Raw genomic sequence first — 15,558 nt, 5'->3', positions numbered from 1 at the left:
ACTTCATACTATTATCAGGTATGGTACATCATTCTTTCAGTTGTGTTATCATAAATGTGTATACACCAAATGATGTGTTGAAAAGAAGACAGTTATAGGAGTCCTTAGCTAAGCTCAAACCATGCTTCTCAAGGCCTTGGTGTATAGGTGGAGACTTTAATGAAATACGGTTTATGAGTGAAAGAAAAGGTTGTTCTAGAAGGGAAAGAGGGATGAAGGATTTTAATGAATTGGTTGAAAAGCTAGAGCTGATAGATATGCCAATGTTAGGCATAAATTTCATGTGGTGTAATGCGTTGGATGGTGATAGACGGAGTAGGTTTGGTAGATTCATAATTGATCCTAGGTGGTTGGAAGGATTCAAGTTTAAATAATGGGGGCTGCCTAGAAGAATTTCTAATCATTGCCCAATACTCCTTATGGAAGATGAGAGGGATTGGGGCCCAAAACCATTTGGGTTCATCTATGCATGGTGTTTGCATTCTAAATTCAAATCAGAAGTAAAGAATTGTTGGGAAGGAGCATAGGTTAGTGCTTGGGCTAGTTTCAGGTTATTGAAAAAACTAGGAATTCTGAGAGCACATCTGAAAAGGTAGAACTCTGAAGTGTTTGGTAACATTGATGAGCAGTTGAAAAAAGCAAAGGCCGAACTTCATGAATGGGACTTAAAAGCTGAAGATATGAGTCTGCAGGATCCTGAGATTAAAAGAATGGCAGAGGTTAGAAGTTTAGCATGGGATCTGAACAAGAAGAAAGAATGGTTATGGCATCAAAAATCTAGAATGGTATGGGCTGAAAATGGGGATAAAAATACCAATTTTTTTCACATAATGGCAAGTAAAAGGCAGAGGAAAAACCTGTTGAACTCAGTTAATGAGAATGGTGTACCTTATGATCAGCCTGGGATGATTAAACAGGTAGTGCTAAATCATTTTCAGCCAGCTGTTTACTAAAGAATGGAGGTTTAGACCAAAGTTGTCAGGTGCTTTTGCCTCAATTAGTCAAATAGACTCAATTAAAGTGTTGGAAGCAGATTTTTTAGAGGATGAAATCTGGGAAGCAATTAAAGTTTGCGAGGGTAACAAAGCTCCAGGCAGGATGGTTTTAATCTCAAATGTATTCAAAAATGCTGGGGCATTATGGAGGGAGAGATTGTGCAAATGATGAATGAGTTCTACTCTAATGGTAAATTAGCCAAAGGAGTGAATAGTTCATTTATTACCTTAATTCCCAAGAAGGAAAATCTTGTGGGGTTGGGTAACTATAGGCCAATCAGTTTGGCTAGTTTAATGTACAAAATAATAGCTAAAGTCTTATCAAGAAGGTTGTGGCAGGTTTTACCCAAAATCATTAGTCAAGTTCAAACAGCGTTTCTAAGTGGAAGATTTATTCTAGATGGGGTCCTAATTGCCAATGAAGTGGTGGATTGGTGGAGAAGGTCAAAACAGAAAGGAATCATCCTAAAACTGGCCTTTGAAAAGGCATATGACTCAGTAAATTGGGAGTTCTTATATTCGATGATGACCAATTTTGGCTTTGGTGATAAATGGGTAGGGTGGATGAAGTCTAGTGTATCTACAGCTAGAATATTAGTGCTAGTAAATGAATCACCTACATCGGAGTTTTCCCCCATGATGGGCCTCAGGCAAGGTGACCCGCTTTCGTCTTTCTTGTTTAACATTGTAGTAGAGGGCCTCAATATCCTAATGGAAAGAGCGAAAGAAGAGGGCCTGATTAGAGGAGTAAAAGTAGGGCCAAATGAGTTGAAACTATCACACTTGCAGTTTGCTGATGATACTATTATATTTTGTGAAGTTGATTGGGAGGAAATTGTTGTTGTGAAAAGAATATTAAGATGCTTCAAGATAATGCCAGGCCTCAAAATAAATTTTCATAAAAGTAAAGTGTGTAAGGTACGTGTTCAGGATGATTTAGTGAATTTTCATAAAAGTAAAGTGTGTGGGGGTAGGTGTTCAAAATGATTTAGTGAACGTTGTTGCAAAAAAACACTTAATTGCCTTAGCTAAAAGTTGCCATTGAACTATCTAGGGCTATCATTAGGAGCAAATGGATAAGTTTAAGAGAAAGTTAGCGTCATGGAAAAGAAGGTATTTGTCTTTTGCAGGAAGATTAACTATGATAAAGTTCGTTTTTTCAGCTTACCAGTCTATTTCCTATCCATCTTCAAGCTGCCAGTGGGTATTGCAAAATCATTAGTCAGGATTCAAGCTAATTTCCTTTGGGGAGGATCTGAAATCAGGAAAAAAGTGCACTTAGTTAGTTGGAAGGAGGTTTGTCTAAGCAAAAATCAAGGTGGGTTAAGTGTGAGTGTGATAACCCTGTTCCGTATTACGCTAATTAATCCTTATTATGAATGTGATTATGTGTCTGATATGATTTTGTGTGCCATTTATATGAATATATATGGTTTTGAATTTCTATCCATTCAACGTAGGAAAATCTGTTTGAGTTTCTGCTTTGGAAATTAAATTGAAGGCCCTATCGGCCACAGAAATCGAAATTGACCACACCTTTGTGATTAGCGTAGTTTTTAGAGCCTACAGTGAAATTTAATTGAAAATTGATTCAGATCAAAATAATTAGATTCAGAACGATTAATTAAGCTATAGTATTTAACTCTAATCAAATGTGATTAGTGGGAGGCTATAAAAAGGAGCTTTATTATACTTATTCATCTATTTTGAGCTCAAGCCGAAAATTGCTCTAAGGAAGGAGAGTGAGGGTCGGCTAGAGAGAGAGAGAGAGGGAAACAATTGAAGTTTTGATCTTGAACTTGGATGATTTGAAGACCAACTCAAGAATTAAGCATAAGTTTGGAAGATTAAAGCTCCGAGGTGAGTAATCAACCCATAACTCATGAGTTTGAGTTGTGTTTTTCTGAATTAAAGATTAAATGGTGAGTTAAATCATGAGTTGTGTTGATTTTGATGAGATATGCACATGCATGCATAGAATTGATATGAATTGCCACAAATTTGCATAATCTAACATGTAGCATGTCAATTATAAAAGATTGAGGGTTGGATCATACATGCAAGCATGATTTGGATGAATTTCATGTGTATAAGGATCACTTGACCCATTTGAAATGGAATTGAAGTTAAAAGATTGCATGCATATTTGATTATTGAAGATATGGAGCTCATATGAGGTTTGAAAGCATGAGCCATGATTATACAAAAATGTTGATTGATTTTGAAGAATTGAACCATGATTTGGAGCAATTGGCCTCATATTGTTTGTGTACTCATGGTATATAATGTATTTGCATGTTTGCGAACCAAAATTATGAGTTTTGAACCTTGGGAGGTCGAGTTTGAACTTGAAGAACAATTCTAGATTTTCCAGAATTTGGGATGTCCGCTCGAGCGGGGAAGGCGCCGCTCGAGCGGGAAATACGGGCTCCCATAACTTTTTGCAGACATGATGTCTGCTCGAGCGGGGAAGTTCACGCTCGAGCGTGGAGCTATGTAGAATGACTTTCAACTCGAGCTCCTGACCTCACGCTCGAGTGTAAAAACGAGGCAACCAGTACTTTTGCAGACCTAATGGGTCCGCTCGAGCGGGCAAGTCCATGTGCGAGCGGGGACCCCTGTTTTTGAAATTTTGGAAATGCATTCCATGTTTCGTTTTTCGTTCTCTTTCATTTCTAAGTACTCTTAGGCATGCATTGAGCATTATGGATGAATTACAAGAATAAGAAGGAAGCCTAAAGAGGAATATGTGAATTAAGAACGGATTGAATTGTTTGTGACCCATTGTGTTCACAGAATCTGTAGAGTCGAGCTCCAGGGCAAATCATCCAGCCGATCACTGTGAGTAATATCCTTATAAAGATATCTGAAATATGTTGTTTGTCCAATTGCTTACTTCTATGTAAGTCTTATAAGTTCATTAATTTGAATGGTGGGCAAATGTTTGTTATGCCAAATGAATAGGCCAAAGGCCAGTCTGACATGAATGATAAAATGAATGGGCCAAAGGCCAGTCTGACATGAATGACAGAATGAATAGGCCAAAGGCCAATCTGACATAAATGATAGAATGAATGGGCCAAAGGCTAGTCTGACATGAATGACAGAATGAATAGGCAAAAGGCCAGTCTGACATGAATGATAGAATGAATGGGCCAAAGGCCGGTCTGATGTAAATGAAAAAATGAATAGGCCAGAGGCCAGTCTGACATGAATGAAAGAATGAATGGGCCAAAGGCCGGTCCGACATGAATGATAGAATGAATGGGCCAAAGGCCAGTCCGACATGAGTGAAAGAATAAATGGGCCAAAGCCCGTTTGACATGAATGATTTGGGCCTGAGGCCGTCTGATGTGTTTGGAACCGTAGTTACTTGATATATATATATATATATATATATTAGATAGAATATGAATTGGGCCCAACGCCGTTTGTCGTATATCGTTCGAGTGTATCTTCTTTATTCGATATTATTCACTGGGCTTTCGCTCACGCTCATTCATGTGTCTGTAGGTGAGCCAAGGGAGGTTCAAACCCAGCCTCAGTGAAGTTGTGTGGAATAACCAAGGTTTTGAAGAGTCAGCCCATGTGTCTCACGCTCGAGACTTGTTTTCGCCCTTTTGTTATTTTGTTATATTTTGTCATGTTGGTGAGAACTTTGGATTACGGTTGTATATAGTTTTGATTGGCTGACCTAGACTTAAATGATCCTGTATGAATAGAACTTTGTGTTAGTACATATTTTGATGTGAGTTATTAACATGTATATGTATGGATTGTTATGACGTGCCATGTAAGCACAGCTCTATGGACAAAAGTTTGAATTTGCTTCCGTTTGGCCCCTTTACTCTGATGAGTTATGTCTTGTTTGGTTTGAGGCCATAGGTAATCCCTTGATTATTGGCCGGTTATGTCCTTATCCCACAGGGACGGGTTTGGGTCATGACAGAGTGGTATCAGAGCACGAGTTAATAACTCACACACTTGTCCAAAATAGCAATAAGCGTTTAGGAAAGATCTAGAGTGCATTCATGTGATAAGTATGAATCTGAAAGCACCTAGAATATGCTTGAATGTGTTGATTTGAACGATCATGTATTACAAGTTTGTGATTTGCTTGCATTGCAAATTATTTAAATGTGTATACTTTTTTTTTTTTTTTGTATATGCGTACTTGTGAATCTTTTGTATAAAGTATAATGCAAGTCTAATCAAATGGTGAAAACAAGAGGTGATGAGATAGAGGAGTCCTCTACTGCCAGAATGGATAGGATAGAAAGATTGATTCAGGAAATGATAGAAACGTTGAGGCAACAACTGTGGCAGTAACCACATCCTCTACCTCCACCTCCGGCACCACCTGTGCCTGACTTGCAGAATGATGACCGAATAATAGCTCTCACCAAGGAGTTTAAGAAAATGAAATCGCCACAGTTTCATGGGGGATTAGATCCGTTGAAAGCCGAAGCATGGGTCCTCGGCATCGAAAAGCTATTTGAAGTGTTCTCTTGTTCGGAGACACAGAAAGTACTTCTAGCCACCTTTATGCTAAAGATAAAGCAAGAAGATGGTGGATGTTGATACGTGAGAATCACAAAGATTTTGATTGGACCAAATTTCTGGAAATTTTCTATGATAAGTACTTCCCTTAGTGTGTCCGGGACAGGAAAGTATCAGAGTTCATGGAACTAAAACAAGACAGCATGACAATGGCTGAGTATGAGGCCAAATTCACTGAATTGGCTAGGTTTGCCCCACATGTAATTGATACCGATTATAAGAAAGCGAGGCATTTTGAAGGTGGGCTTCGAAGCGACATTTTGGAAAGGGTGAATATCTTGAAGCTGGAAACCTATATTGGGGTGCTAGACCGGGCCATAATATCATAAGCTAACATAGCTAGACAGGCTAAGTCAACAACTGACTGGAAAGGCAACAAAAGGCAAGGCTTCTTTTCAAAGAAGAAATTTTTGAAAAAGCAAAACACGGGCTCCTCAAGTACTTCGAATTCTTCTCGAGATACATCTCCTATGTGCAACATTTGTAGTAAAAGGCACCGTGGGTTGTTACCGTGTGTCAGGAGCCTGTTTTAAATGTGGTAAACAAGGGCATATGGCCAGAGATTGTAATCAAAATAGTGGAAAGCTAGCTGCTAGCTGCTAGCTCAACTACATCAATCCCGAAGTTGGGAAATACTATGAGATCTACTACCACCGAAGATACCGTGAGACAAGGGAGAGTTTTTGCGCTTGTTCCGGACGATACACGGAATGCCAACACAGTTGTCTCAGCTACTATTTCTATATGTAATTAGGGTGCTTTTGTGTTAATTGACTCCGGATCAACACACTCTTTCGTAACATGTGCATTTGCATCTAGGGTGAGTAGACCTCTAGAATTATTGCCATATCTGCTATGTGTATCTGCTCCATCCGGGGAATCTGTATTGTGTGAATCTGTATATCGTTTTTGTGACATGCGTGTTGGGAATGCCATTCTATATGTGGATTTGTTGCCCCTGAACTTTAGGCACTTTGATGTAATTCTGGGCATGGATTGGTTAACTAAATATTGTGCCACCATTGATTGTGTAACAAAACGGGTTGTGTTTAGACCACCAGAACAGGAAGAAATTATATTTTTGGGTAACGGGGTAGTACCTCCACCTTATTTAATATCTGCAATGAAGGCATGTAAACTAATCAGGAAAGGGTGTTGGGGTTATTTGTGTTATGTGTTGTCTGAACAATCTGTAAATGTTGAATTGAATAGTATCCCTATTGTTAGAGAATTTCCAGATGTGTTCCCAGATGAAGTGCCAGGGGAAGTAGTGGACAGGTTGATAGAGTTTACTGTTGAAATTATGCCAGGCACCCAGCCCATCTCGAAAACTGTCTATAGAATGGCTGCCACTGAAATGAAAGAATTGAAGGAACAGTTGCAAGACCCACTTGACAAAGGGTTTATCTGACCTAGTACTTCACCATGGGGTGCACCGGTGTTATTTGTGAAAAAAAAAAGATGGAACCTTGCGCCAGTGTATTGACTATCGAGAACTGAACAAGGTGCAATAAAGAATAAATATCCTTTAGCTCGTATTGATGACTGGTTTGACCAATTGCAGGGATCACAGGTGTTTTCCAAAATTGATTTCAGATCCGGGTACCACCAGTTGAAAGTAAAGGCAGAGGATGTTGAGAAAACAGCGTTTAGAACGAGGTATGGTCATTTTGAATTTCTTGTTATGCCATTTGGAGTGACTAATGCTCCGGCAGCATTTATGGACCTAATGAACCGAATTTTTAAAACCTACCTTGATAAATTTTTCGTGGTTTTTATTGATGACATTTTGATATACTCTAAGAATAGACTTGAACATGAACATCATTTGAGAAATGTCCTACAAATACTTAGGGAAAAGAAATTATTTGCTAAACTAAAGAAATGTGAGTTTTGGTTGGATGAAGTTGTTTTCTTAGGGCATGTTATGAACAAAGAGGGGATTTCAGTGGACCCACAGAAAATAGAGGCAATTCTGAATTGGCCCACATCGACAAATGTAATAGAGGTTCGCAGTTTCATGGGCTGAGCCCGGTATTACAGGAGGTTTGTGAAAAAATTTTCAAGGATAGTTGTGCCTCTTACCCAGTTGACACGCAAGGGGCAACCATTTGAGTGGAACGACGAAAGAGAATCTGCCTTTCATAAACTAAAAACGAGACTGACCACTGCACCAGTATTGACATTGCCCACAGGTACGGAAAACTTTGTAATTTTCAGTGATGCGTCTTATAAAGGTTTGGGTTGTGTACTAATGCAGAATGGAAGGGTAATTGCCTACGCCTCTTGACTGTTGAGGCCACATGAGAAGAACTACCCAACACATGATTTAGAATTGGGCGCAGTTGTTTTTGCTTTGAAAATCTAGCCGTATTATTTGTATGGGGCAAAGTGTGAAGTCTACACAGATCACAAAAGTCTGAAATACTTCTTTACGCAGAAGGAGTTGAACATGCGATAGAGGAGATGGCTCGAACTCATAAAAGACTATGATCTTGAGATTCAGTATCATCCCGGGAAAGCTAATACAGTTGCTGATGCCTTGAGCAGAAAATCAATGGGGAGTATGGCTTGTTTGCTTACTGAACAGAAAGAAATCTTGCAAGATTTTGAGAAGTCTGAAATCGAAGTGGTATTGTGTGAACAGGGCGGATTGATAGCCGCTATTTCAGCCGAACCGGCAATCATTGATGAAATTAAACAGAAACAAAAAGAGGATGAATTTCTCAAGAAAGTGATTGATGAATTTGAGACAAGTCTGAAAGCAGAGTTCAGCATTGAAGGCGAAGTGTTGAGATTTTGAAACCGAATGTGTATCCCAGATATTCTGGAACTAAAGAAAAGGGTTTTATATGAAGCCCATAAATCAGTGTTTGCTATGCATCCGAGTAACAATAAAATGTATCAGGATTTAAAACAAAGTTATTGGTGGCCTAAAATTAAGAAAGAGATTGCAGAATATCTGTCCAAATGTCTTCAATGTCATCAAGTTAAAGCTGAACATCAGAAATCGGGCGGTCTTCTTCAACCTCTCTCTATTCCTGAATGGAAGTGAGAGCATGTGACTATGGATTTTGTTGTTGGTCTACCTCGGACTACCCGAGGCATGGATTCTATTTGGGTTGTAGTTGATAGACTGACTAAGTCTGCACATTTTCTACCTGTTAGAACTACATTTGATGCTTATAGACTGGCTACAATATATGTTAATGAGATTGTCCATTTACACAGAGTTTCAGTATCTATTGTCTCGGATAGGGATCCAAAATTTGTATCTAGATTGTGGAAGAGTTTGCAAAGAGCTATGGGGACAAAATTGAGATTTAGTACCGCATTCCACCCATAGATAGATGGGCAATCAGAACGGACTATACAAACGTTAGAAGATATGCTCAGAATGTGTGCTTTGGATTATCAAGGGAGTTGGGAAGACTGTTTGCCACTTGCAGAGTTTGCATACAATAACAGCTTCCACTCCAGCATCAGTATGGCACCATACGAGGCTTTGTATGGTAGAAGGTGTAGATCACCAATTTGTTGGACAGAAGTCGGGGATAGAGCTGTACTTGGGCCTGAAATTGTGCAAGACACTTCTAAGAAGATTAAAACTATTCAGCAAAGGCTCAAAACAACTCAGGACCGACAAAAGAATTATGCAGATGTCTGAAGAAGACCTCTCGAGTATAAGGTTGGTGGCCATGTATTTATCCGCGTGACTCCGATGAAAGGCCAAGTCAGGTTTGGAAAGAAGGGCAAGTTGTCACCCCGTTACATTGGGCCGTTTCAAATTCTGGAGAGGCTTGGTCCAGTTGCGTATAGAGTTGCTTTGCCACCGGGATTTGAGCAAATCCATAATGTCTTTCATGTGTCAAGATTGAGGGGTTATCTTCGAGACTCGTTTCATGTGATTGATTATCACAGGGTAGCTCTTGATGAAAAGATGGAGTACGCCGAATGGCTGGAACGAATCATTGACCGACAAGTGAAACAATTGAGAAGCAAGTCCATCCCAATGGTGAAAGTGGAATGGAAAGAACACTATGGGACGGATGCCACCTGGGAAAAAGAGGATGAAATGCGACTACGCTATCCACATTTATTTCCCGACGAAGGTAAAATAAGTTTGGAGGACCAAACTTCCTAAAGGGGGTAAGACTGTGACAACCCTGTTCCGTATTACTCTAATTAATCCTTATTATGAATGTGATTATGTGTCTGATATGATTTTGTGTGCCATTTATATGAATATATATGGTTTTGAATTTCTATCCATTCAACGTAGGAAAATCTGTTTGAGTTTCTGCTTTGGAAATTAAATTGAAGGCCCTATCGGCCACAGAAATCGAAATTGACCACACCTTTGTGATTAGCGTAGTTTTTAGAGCCTACGGTGAAATTTAATTGAAAATTGATTCAGATCAAAATAATTAGATTCAGAACGATTAATTAAGCTTTGTTATTTAACTCTAATCAAATGTGATTAGTGAGAGGCTATAAAAAGGAGCTTTATTATACTTATTCATCTATTTTGAGCTCAAGCCGAAAATTGCTCTAAGGAAGGAGAGTGAGGGTCGGCTAGAGAGAGAGAGAGGGAAACAATTGAAGTTTTGATCTTGAACTTGAATGATTTGAAGACCAACTCAAGAATTAAGCATAAGTTTGGAAGATTAAAGCTCCGAGGTGAGTAATCAACCCTTAACTCATGAGTTTGAGTTGTGTTTTTGTGAATTGAAGATTAAATGGTGAGTTAGATCATGAGTTATGTTGATTTTGATGAGATATGCACATGCATGCATAGAATTGCTATCAATTGCCATAAATTTGCATAATCTAACATGTAGCATGTCAATTATAAAAGATTGAGGGTTGGATCATACATGCAAGCATGATTTGGATGAATTTCATGTGTATAAGCATCACTTGACCCATTTGAAATGGAATTGGAGTTAAAAGATTGCATGCATGTTTGATTATTGAAGATAGGGAGCTCATATGAGGTTTGAAAGCATAAGCCATGATTATACAAAAATATTGATTGATTTTGAAGAATTGAACCATGATTGACCTCATATTGTTTGTGTACTCATGGTATATAATGTATTTGCATGTTTGCGAACCAAAATTATGAGTTTTGAACCATGGGAGGTCGAGTTTGAACGTGAAGAACAATTCTGGATTTTCCAGAATTTGGGACGTCCACTCGAGCAGGGAAGGCGCTCCCCGAGCAGGAAATACGAGCTCCCAGAACTTTTTGCAGACATGATGTCCGCTCGAGCGGGGAAGTTCACGCTCGAGTGTGGAGCTATGTAGAATGACATTCAACTCGAGCGCCCGGCCTCATGCTCGAGCGTAAAAACGAGGCAACCAGTACTTTTGCAGACCTAATGGGTCTGCTCGAGCGGGAAAATCCATGCTCGAGCGGGGACCCCAGTTTCTGAAATTTTGGAAATGCATTCTGTGTTTCTTTTTCCGTTCTCTTTCATTTCTAAGTACTCTTAGGCATGCATTGAGCATTATGGATGAATTAAAAGAATAAGAAGGAAGCCTAAAGAGGAATATGTGAATTAAGAACGGATTGAATTGTTTGTGACCCATTGTGTTCATGGAATGTGTAGGGTCGAACTCCAGGGCAAATCATCCAACCGATCACTGTGAGTAATATCCTAATAAAGATATTTGAAATATGTTGTTTGTCCAATTGCTTACTTCTATGTAAGTCTTATAAGTTCGTTAATTTGAATGGTGGGCAAATGTTTGTTATGCCAAATGAATAGGCCAAAGGCCAGTCTGACATGAATGATAGAATGAATGGGCCAAAGGCCAGTCTGACATTAATGACAGAATGAATAAGCCAAAGGCCAGTCTGACATAAATGACAGAATGAATGGGCCAAAGACCAGTCTGACATGAATGACAGAATGAATGGGCCAAAGGCCAGTCTGAAATGAATGATAGAATGAATAGGCCATTCATAGGCCAAAGGCCAGTCTGACATGAATAACAGAATGAATAGGCCATTCATAGGCCAAAGGCCAGTCTGACATGAATGACAGAATGAATAGGCCAAAGGCCAGTCTGACATGAATGATAGATTGAATAGGCCAAAGGCCAGTCTGACATGAATGATAGAATGAATTGGCCAGAGGCCAGTCTGACACAACTGAAAGAATGAATGGGCCAGAGGCCAGTCTGACATGAATGAAAGAATGAATGGGCCAAAGGCCAGTCTGACATTAATGATAGAATGAATGGGCTAAAGTCCAGTCCGACATGAGTGAAAGAATAAATGGGCCAGAGGCCGTTTGACATGAATGGTTTGGGCCCGAGGCCGTCTGATGTGTTTGGAATTGCCGTTACGTGATATATATATATATATATATATATATATTAGATAAAATATGAATGGGGCCCAAGGCCGTTTGTTATATATTGTTCGAGTGTATCTTCTTTATTCGATATTATTCACTGGGCTTTCGCTCACGCTCATTCATGTATCTGTAGGTGAGCCAACGGAGGTTCAAACCCAGCCTCAGTGAAGTTGTGTAGAACAACCAAGGTTTTGAAGAGTTAGCCCATGTGTCTCACGCTCGAGACTTGTTTTCGCCCTTTTGCTATTTCGTTATATTTTGTCATGTTGGCGAGAACTTTGGATTACGGTTGTATATAGTTTTGATTGGCTGACCTAGACTTGAATGATCCTGTATGAACAAAACTTTGTGTTAGTACATATTTTGATGTGAGTTATTAACATGTATATGTATGGATTGTTATGACGTGCCATATAAGCACAGCTCTATGGACAAAAGTTTGAATTTGCTTCCGTTTGGCCCCTTTACTCTGATGAGTTATGTCTTGTTTGGTTTGAGGCCATAAGTAATCCCTTGATTACTGGCCGGTCATATCCTTAACCCATAGGGGCGAGTTCGGGTCATGACAGTGAGAAACCTAAGTGAGGTTAATGAGTGCCTATTAATTAAGTGGTAGTGGTGGTTTGGCAAAGAGGAGTCAGCTTTGTGGAAACAAGTGGTATGTAGTAAGTATGGAGGCTTGGGTGGCAGATGGAACCCACTATTGGTAGCTTCAGTGTTGATGTCTAATCTATGGCAGGACATACTATCAGTGGCTTCAGCAAATCCTGTTTTGTGAGATTTCTTTTGGCAAACTTTCAAGGTAGCTGTTGGCAATGGTAGAAGATTGCAATTCTGGGTAGATAAATTGTTTAACAATCAAAGTCTGAGTGTGGAATTCCCCAGATTATTCAATCTGTCAGTTGATAAGGATGGCATTTTGTTTGATTTTTTCCATAAAAGGGGAGTGGATAGTGATTGGAATCTTGCATTTAGAAGGCCTCTTTTTGCTTGGGAAGAGGACGAGGTGCAGAAACTTAATGACCTATTGCAGAATGCACCTAATCTAAACGAAGGGATCGAAGACTTTTATTCTTGGTTAGCTCATTCTTCTGGAACTTTTACTGTGGCATCAATTTGGAAGTGGGTGGAAGCATGTAAAGGGCCAACAATTATAGTTACTAAAAGCATTTGGAATAATTTAGCTCCTCCCAAAGTACAATTTCTGAGCTGGTTAGCTTGGAGAGGTAGGATTAAATCCTCAGAGTTTTTGCAAAGAATTGGTGTATTGAGTTTAAATTTCAGTATACTATGTGTGTGGGTTGGGTTATTCTTGGTTCAGTGAGGCATTATTACATTGGTGGTCAGGTACAAACATGAAGAAAAAGGTGAAGGAGATTTGGAAGACAATTCCTCTAGCAGTCATGTGGTTAGTGTGGAAAATCAGGAATGAGTGCTTATTTAATGAGGCACAACCAGATTTGGCTGTTATGGAAAAGTTGGTTAAGGTCAGAGTTGCTATGTGGGCATCTTTATTTTTGAAAGAGTTTAAGTACTTAGTGCAAGATGTTATTTATAACCTGAAGCAGGTCTGCTACTATTTGTAGTAAGAGTGTCACAGGGGAGCTTTGAACTGCCTACTACTGGGAAATGTATGGCACAAGGGTGTTTTGATCGACTGCTGTTGTGGCCTATTGCTATTTTGTTGTATACTATTTATAACCTGGAGCTATTGGAAAGGTGTGGCACATGCGTGTTTTGATCTGTTGTTGTGGCCTACTGCTATATAGATACTGCAATGTTGCCTACTGTTGTTTTGTTGTCTGCTGCTGTGTGTCACAGGGGAGCTTTGAATTGCCTACTAATGTATTGTTTTGGTAGACTGCAGAGGGTTTTGTTGCTGTGATATGTTGTTTGGGGAAGGCAGAATTGATATGTTCTATTTTCAAAGGGATTTTGGTGTTTTATTAATGTTGTTGTCCTGATGCACTACTATTAGTCCTGTTGTTCTATTTTTCTTTTTCTTTCTTTCTTGTTTTTCTTTCTCTGGTTTGTTACACTACTACTAGTTTTTGTTCATAATGGTCTCTGTTGCTGTTTGATTTGTTGTTGAGGTTGCAAGATCCCAATTCTGGTGTTATGCTTTTTGTTTGATTATTGTTGGTAATGGTTAGAGTGCTATTTGGAAAGGTGTGGCACAAGGTGTTTTGATCTGCTGCTATTGTGGCTGCAATGTTGCCCACTGTTGTTTTGTTGTCTGCTGCTGTGTGTCACAGGGGAGCTTTGAACTGCCTGCTGATGTATTGTTTTGGTGGACTACAGAGGGCTTTGTTTCAAAGGGATTTTGGTACCTCTAGCAGAGGGGTTTCTTCTTAAATGGTATTCAAGGGGAGTGTCACGCTGAAGGGGATATTTTCAACTCAAATGTTACAAGGGAAGTTAATAGTTGGGTGGAGTTAATAGTGCAAGGGGTGGTTTTTGTCATTGGTTAATCCTTACTTTGTTGGTTTTCTTGTTTTGCCCTATATGTTAGTTTCTCACCAACTTAAAGCTCGAAGTTTGTGCTAGCAGATGATTTGATGTGCATCCTGGTGCCAACTTGGTTGGGATCTTGATATTTCGTTGTGATGCTTTTTGCACTCTCCTTTTTATTGATGGTCTTTTTCACACTTTGTATGTTTTTTTTCATCAATAAAGCTTCTCTTTTTTTGCTAATAAAAAAAAAAATTGCATGATCTAGTTTATCTTGCTATGAGATCTCTTACCTTGTCAAAATGGGTCGTCTTCGGACTTTGACAATCACTGTAACAAGTCCGCGGGGGACCTCGCTAAGCTACAGTTCGGACTCGATTTGTGTCATGGTTCTTAATCTGAACCAAAGAGTCCAAATCTGGCAAATCGTTTTGAGAAACAGATTTTTGAAAAAGTAGTGCCAAACATGGACTGCTTTTCCAGATACAGAGTCACCACCTAAATATTTTTAAAATGGGGAAATTTAGGAAACCCTGACTCGGTGCCGAAGGCCACATGTCCGTCATCACCGGAGTTGTCTCGGCTCGGGAGCTTGGGTACGATCGGGGAAGGTCAGCTATGAGCACCCCCTTTCGCCCGGTCCGAAGACCGGCCTCTACTAACCGTGATATCCGTTTTTGAAAACTTTACGTGTTCTTAAACCAATTATTAGCCTAGAATTACTATGTTATGCGCACAGCAAACAAGTATAGACTAGATTGCCTAATTTGGAAATAAACATTGCATATCCGTTCGGTTTGAAAAATGCTTTGGAATTTGCTACTCGCAAGTAGGCTAAAATACGGATTTCAACGAGTTTTTCCAACTCAAACAACCCAACCTTCACCCACAGGCATTCAAAACAGTTTAACACATAAGCATCTAGCCACATGTTAAGCATGCTGTCATGGCAATATTCACACTCATGTGATATGCTAAAGCGGAAACACTTACATAGTACTCCGTGCCAAAACAAAGAACTTGTTAGCAAACATGCATGATCCAAGTCCATGTTAAGTGCCTAATGCGTCGCATACAAAATGTCGCTAAGATAGGCTCGGCTAATCCTAGACATGTCATGTGAAAATGCACAATTATCACATATTCAATTTTTTATTTGAAGTACGAATACAATTAGCATGATG

General features: G+C 39.4%; 1 protein-coding gene across 1 annotated transcript; it reads left to right on the top strand.

The window, feature by feature from the left end:
* Positions 1-1,139: 1,139 nt before the first annotated feature.
* Positions 1,140-14,259, top strand: LOC145799328 (uncharacterized). The gene is made up of 4 exons (XM_082888883.1): positions 1,140-1,913; positions 12,726-13,135; positions 13,245-13,491; positions 14,179-14,259. Exons 1-4 carry the CDS (start codon positions 1,140-1,142, stop codon positions 14,257-14,259), a joined length of 1,512 nt encoding a protein of 503 aa, XP_082745009.1.
* Positions 14,260-15,558: the final 1,299 nt, after the last annotated feature.

This window comes from Camellia sinensis, chromosome 9, assembly GCF_055761805.1.
Source record: "Camellia sinensis isolate YWXY chromosome 9, ASM5576180v1, whole genome shotgun sequence".
Taxonomy (NCBI): Eukaryota; Viridiplantae; Streptophyta; class Magnoliopsida; order Ericales; family Theaceae; genus Camellia; species Camellia sinensis.
This window is presented reverse-complemented; position numbering and strand designations above follow the sequence as displayed.

What these genes read in the sequence shown, in the direction of transcription:
- LOC145799328 (XM_082888883.1), top strand. Translation starts at nt 1,140, where the DNA reads ATGGAGGGAGAGATTGTGCAAATGATGAATGAGTTCTACTCTAATGGT. An exon ending in ATAAAAGTAAAGTGTGTAAG is followed by an intron (nt 1,914 to 12,725) that starts GTACGTGTTCAG and finishes CAAACTTTCAAG; the next exon opens with GTAGCTGTTGGCAATGGTAG. An exon ending in TTATTTATAACCTGAAGCAG is followed by an intron (nt 13,492 to 14,178) that starts GTCTGCTACTAT and finishes TGTGTGTCACAG; the next exon opens with GGGAGCTTTGAACTGCCTGC.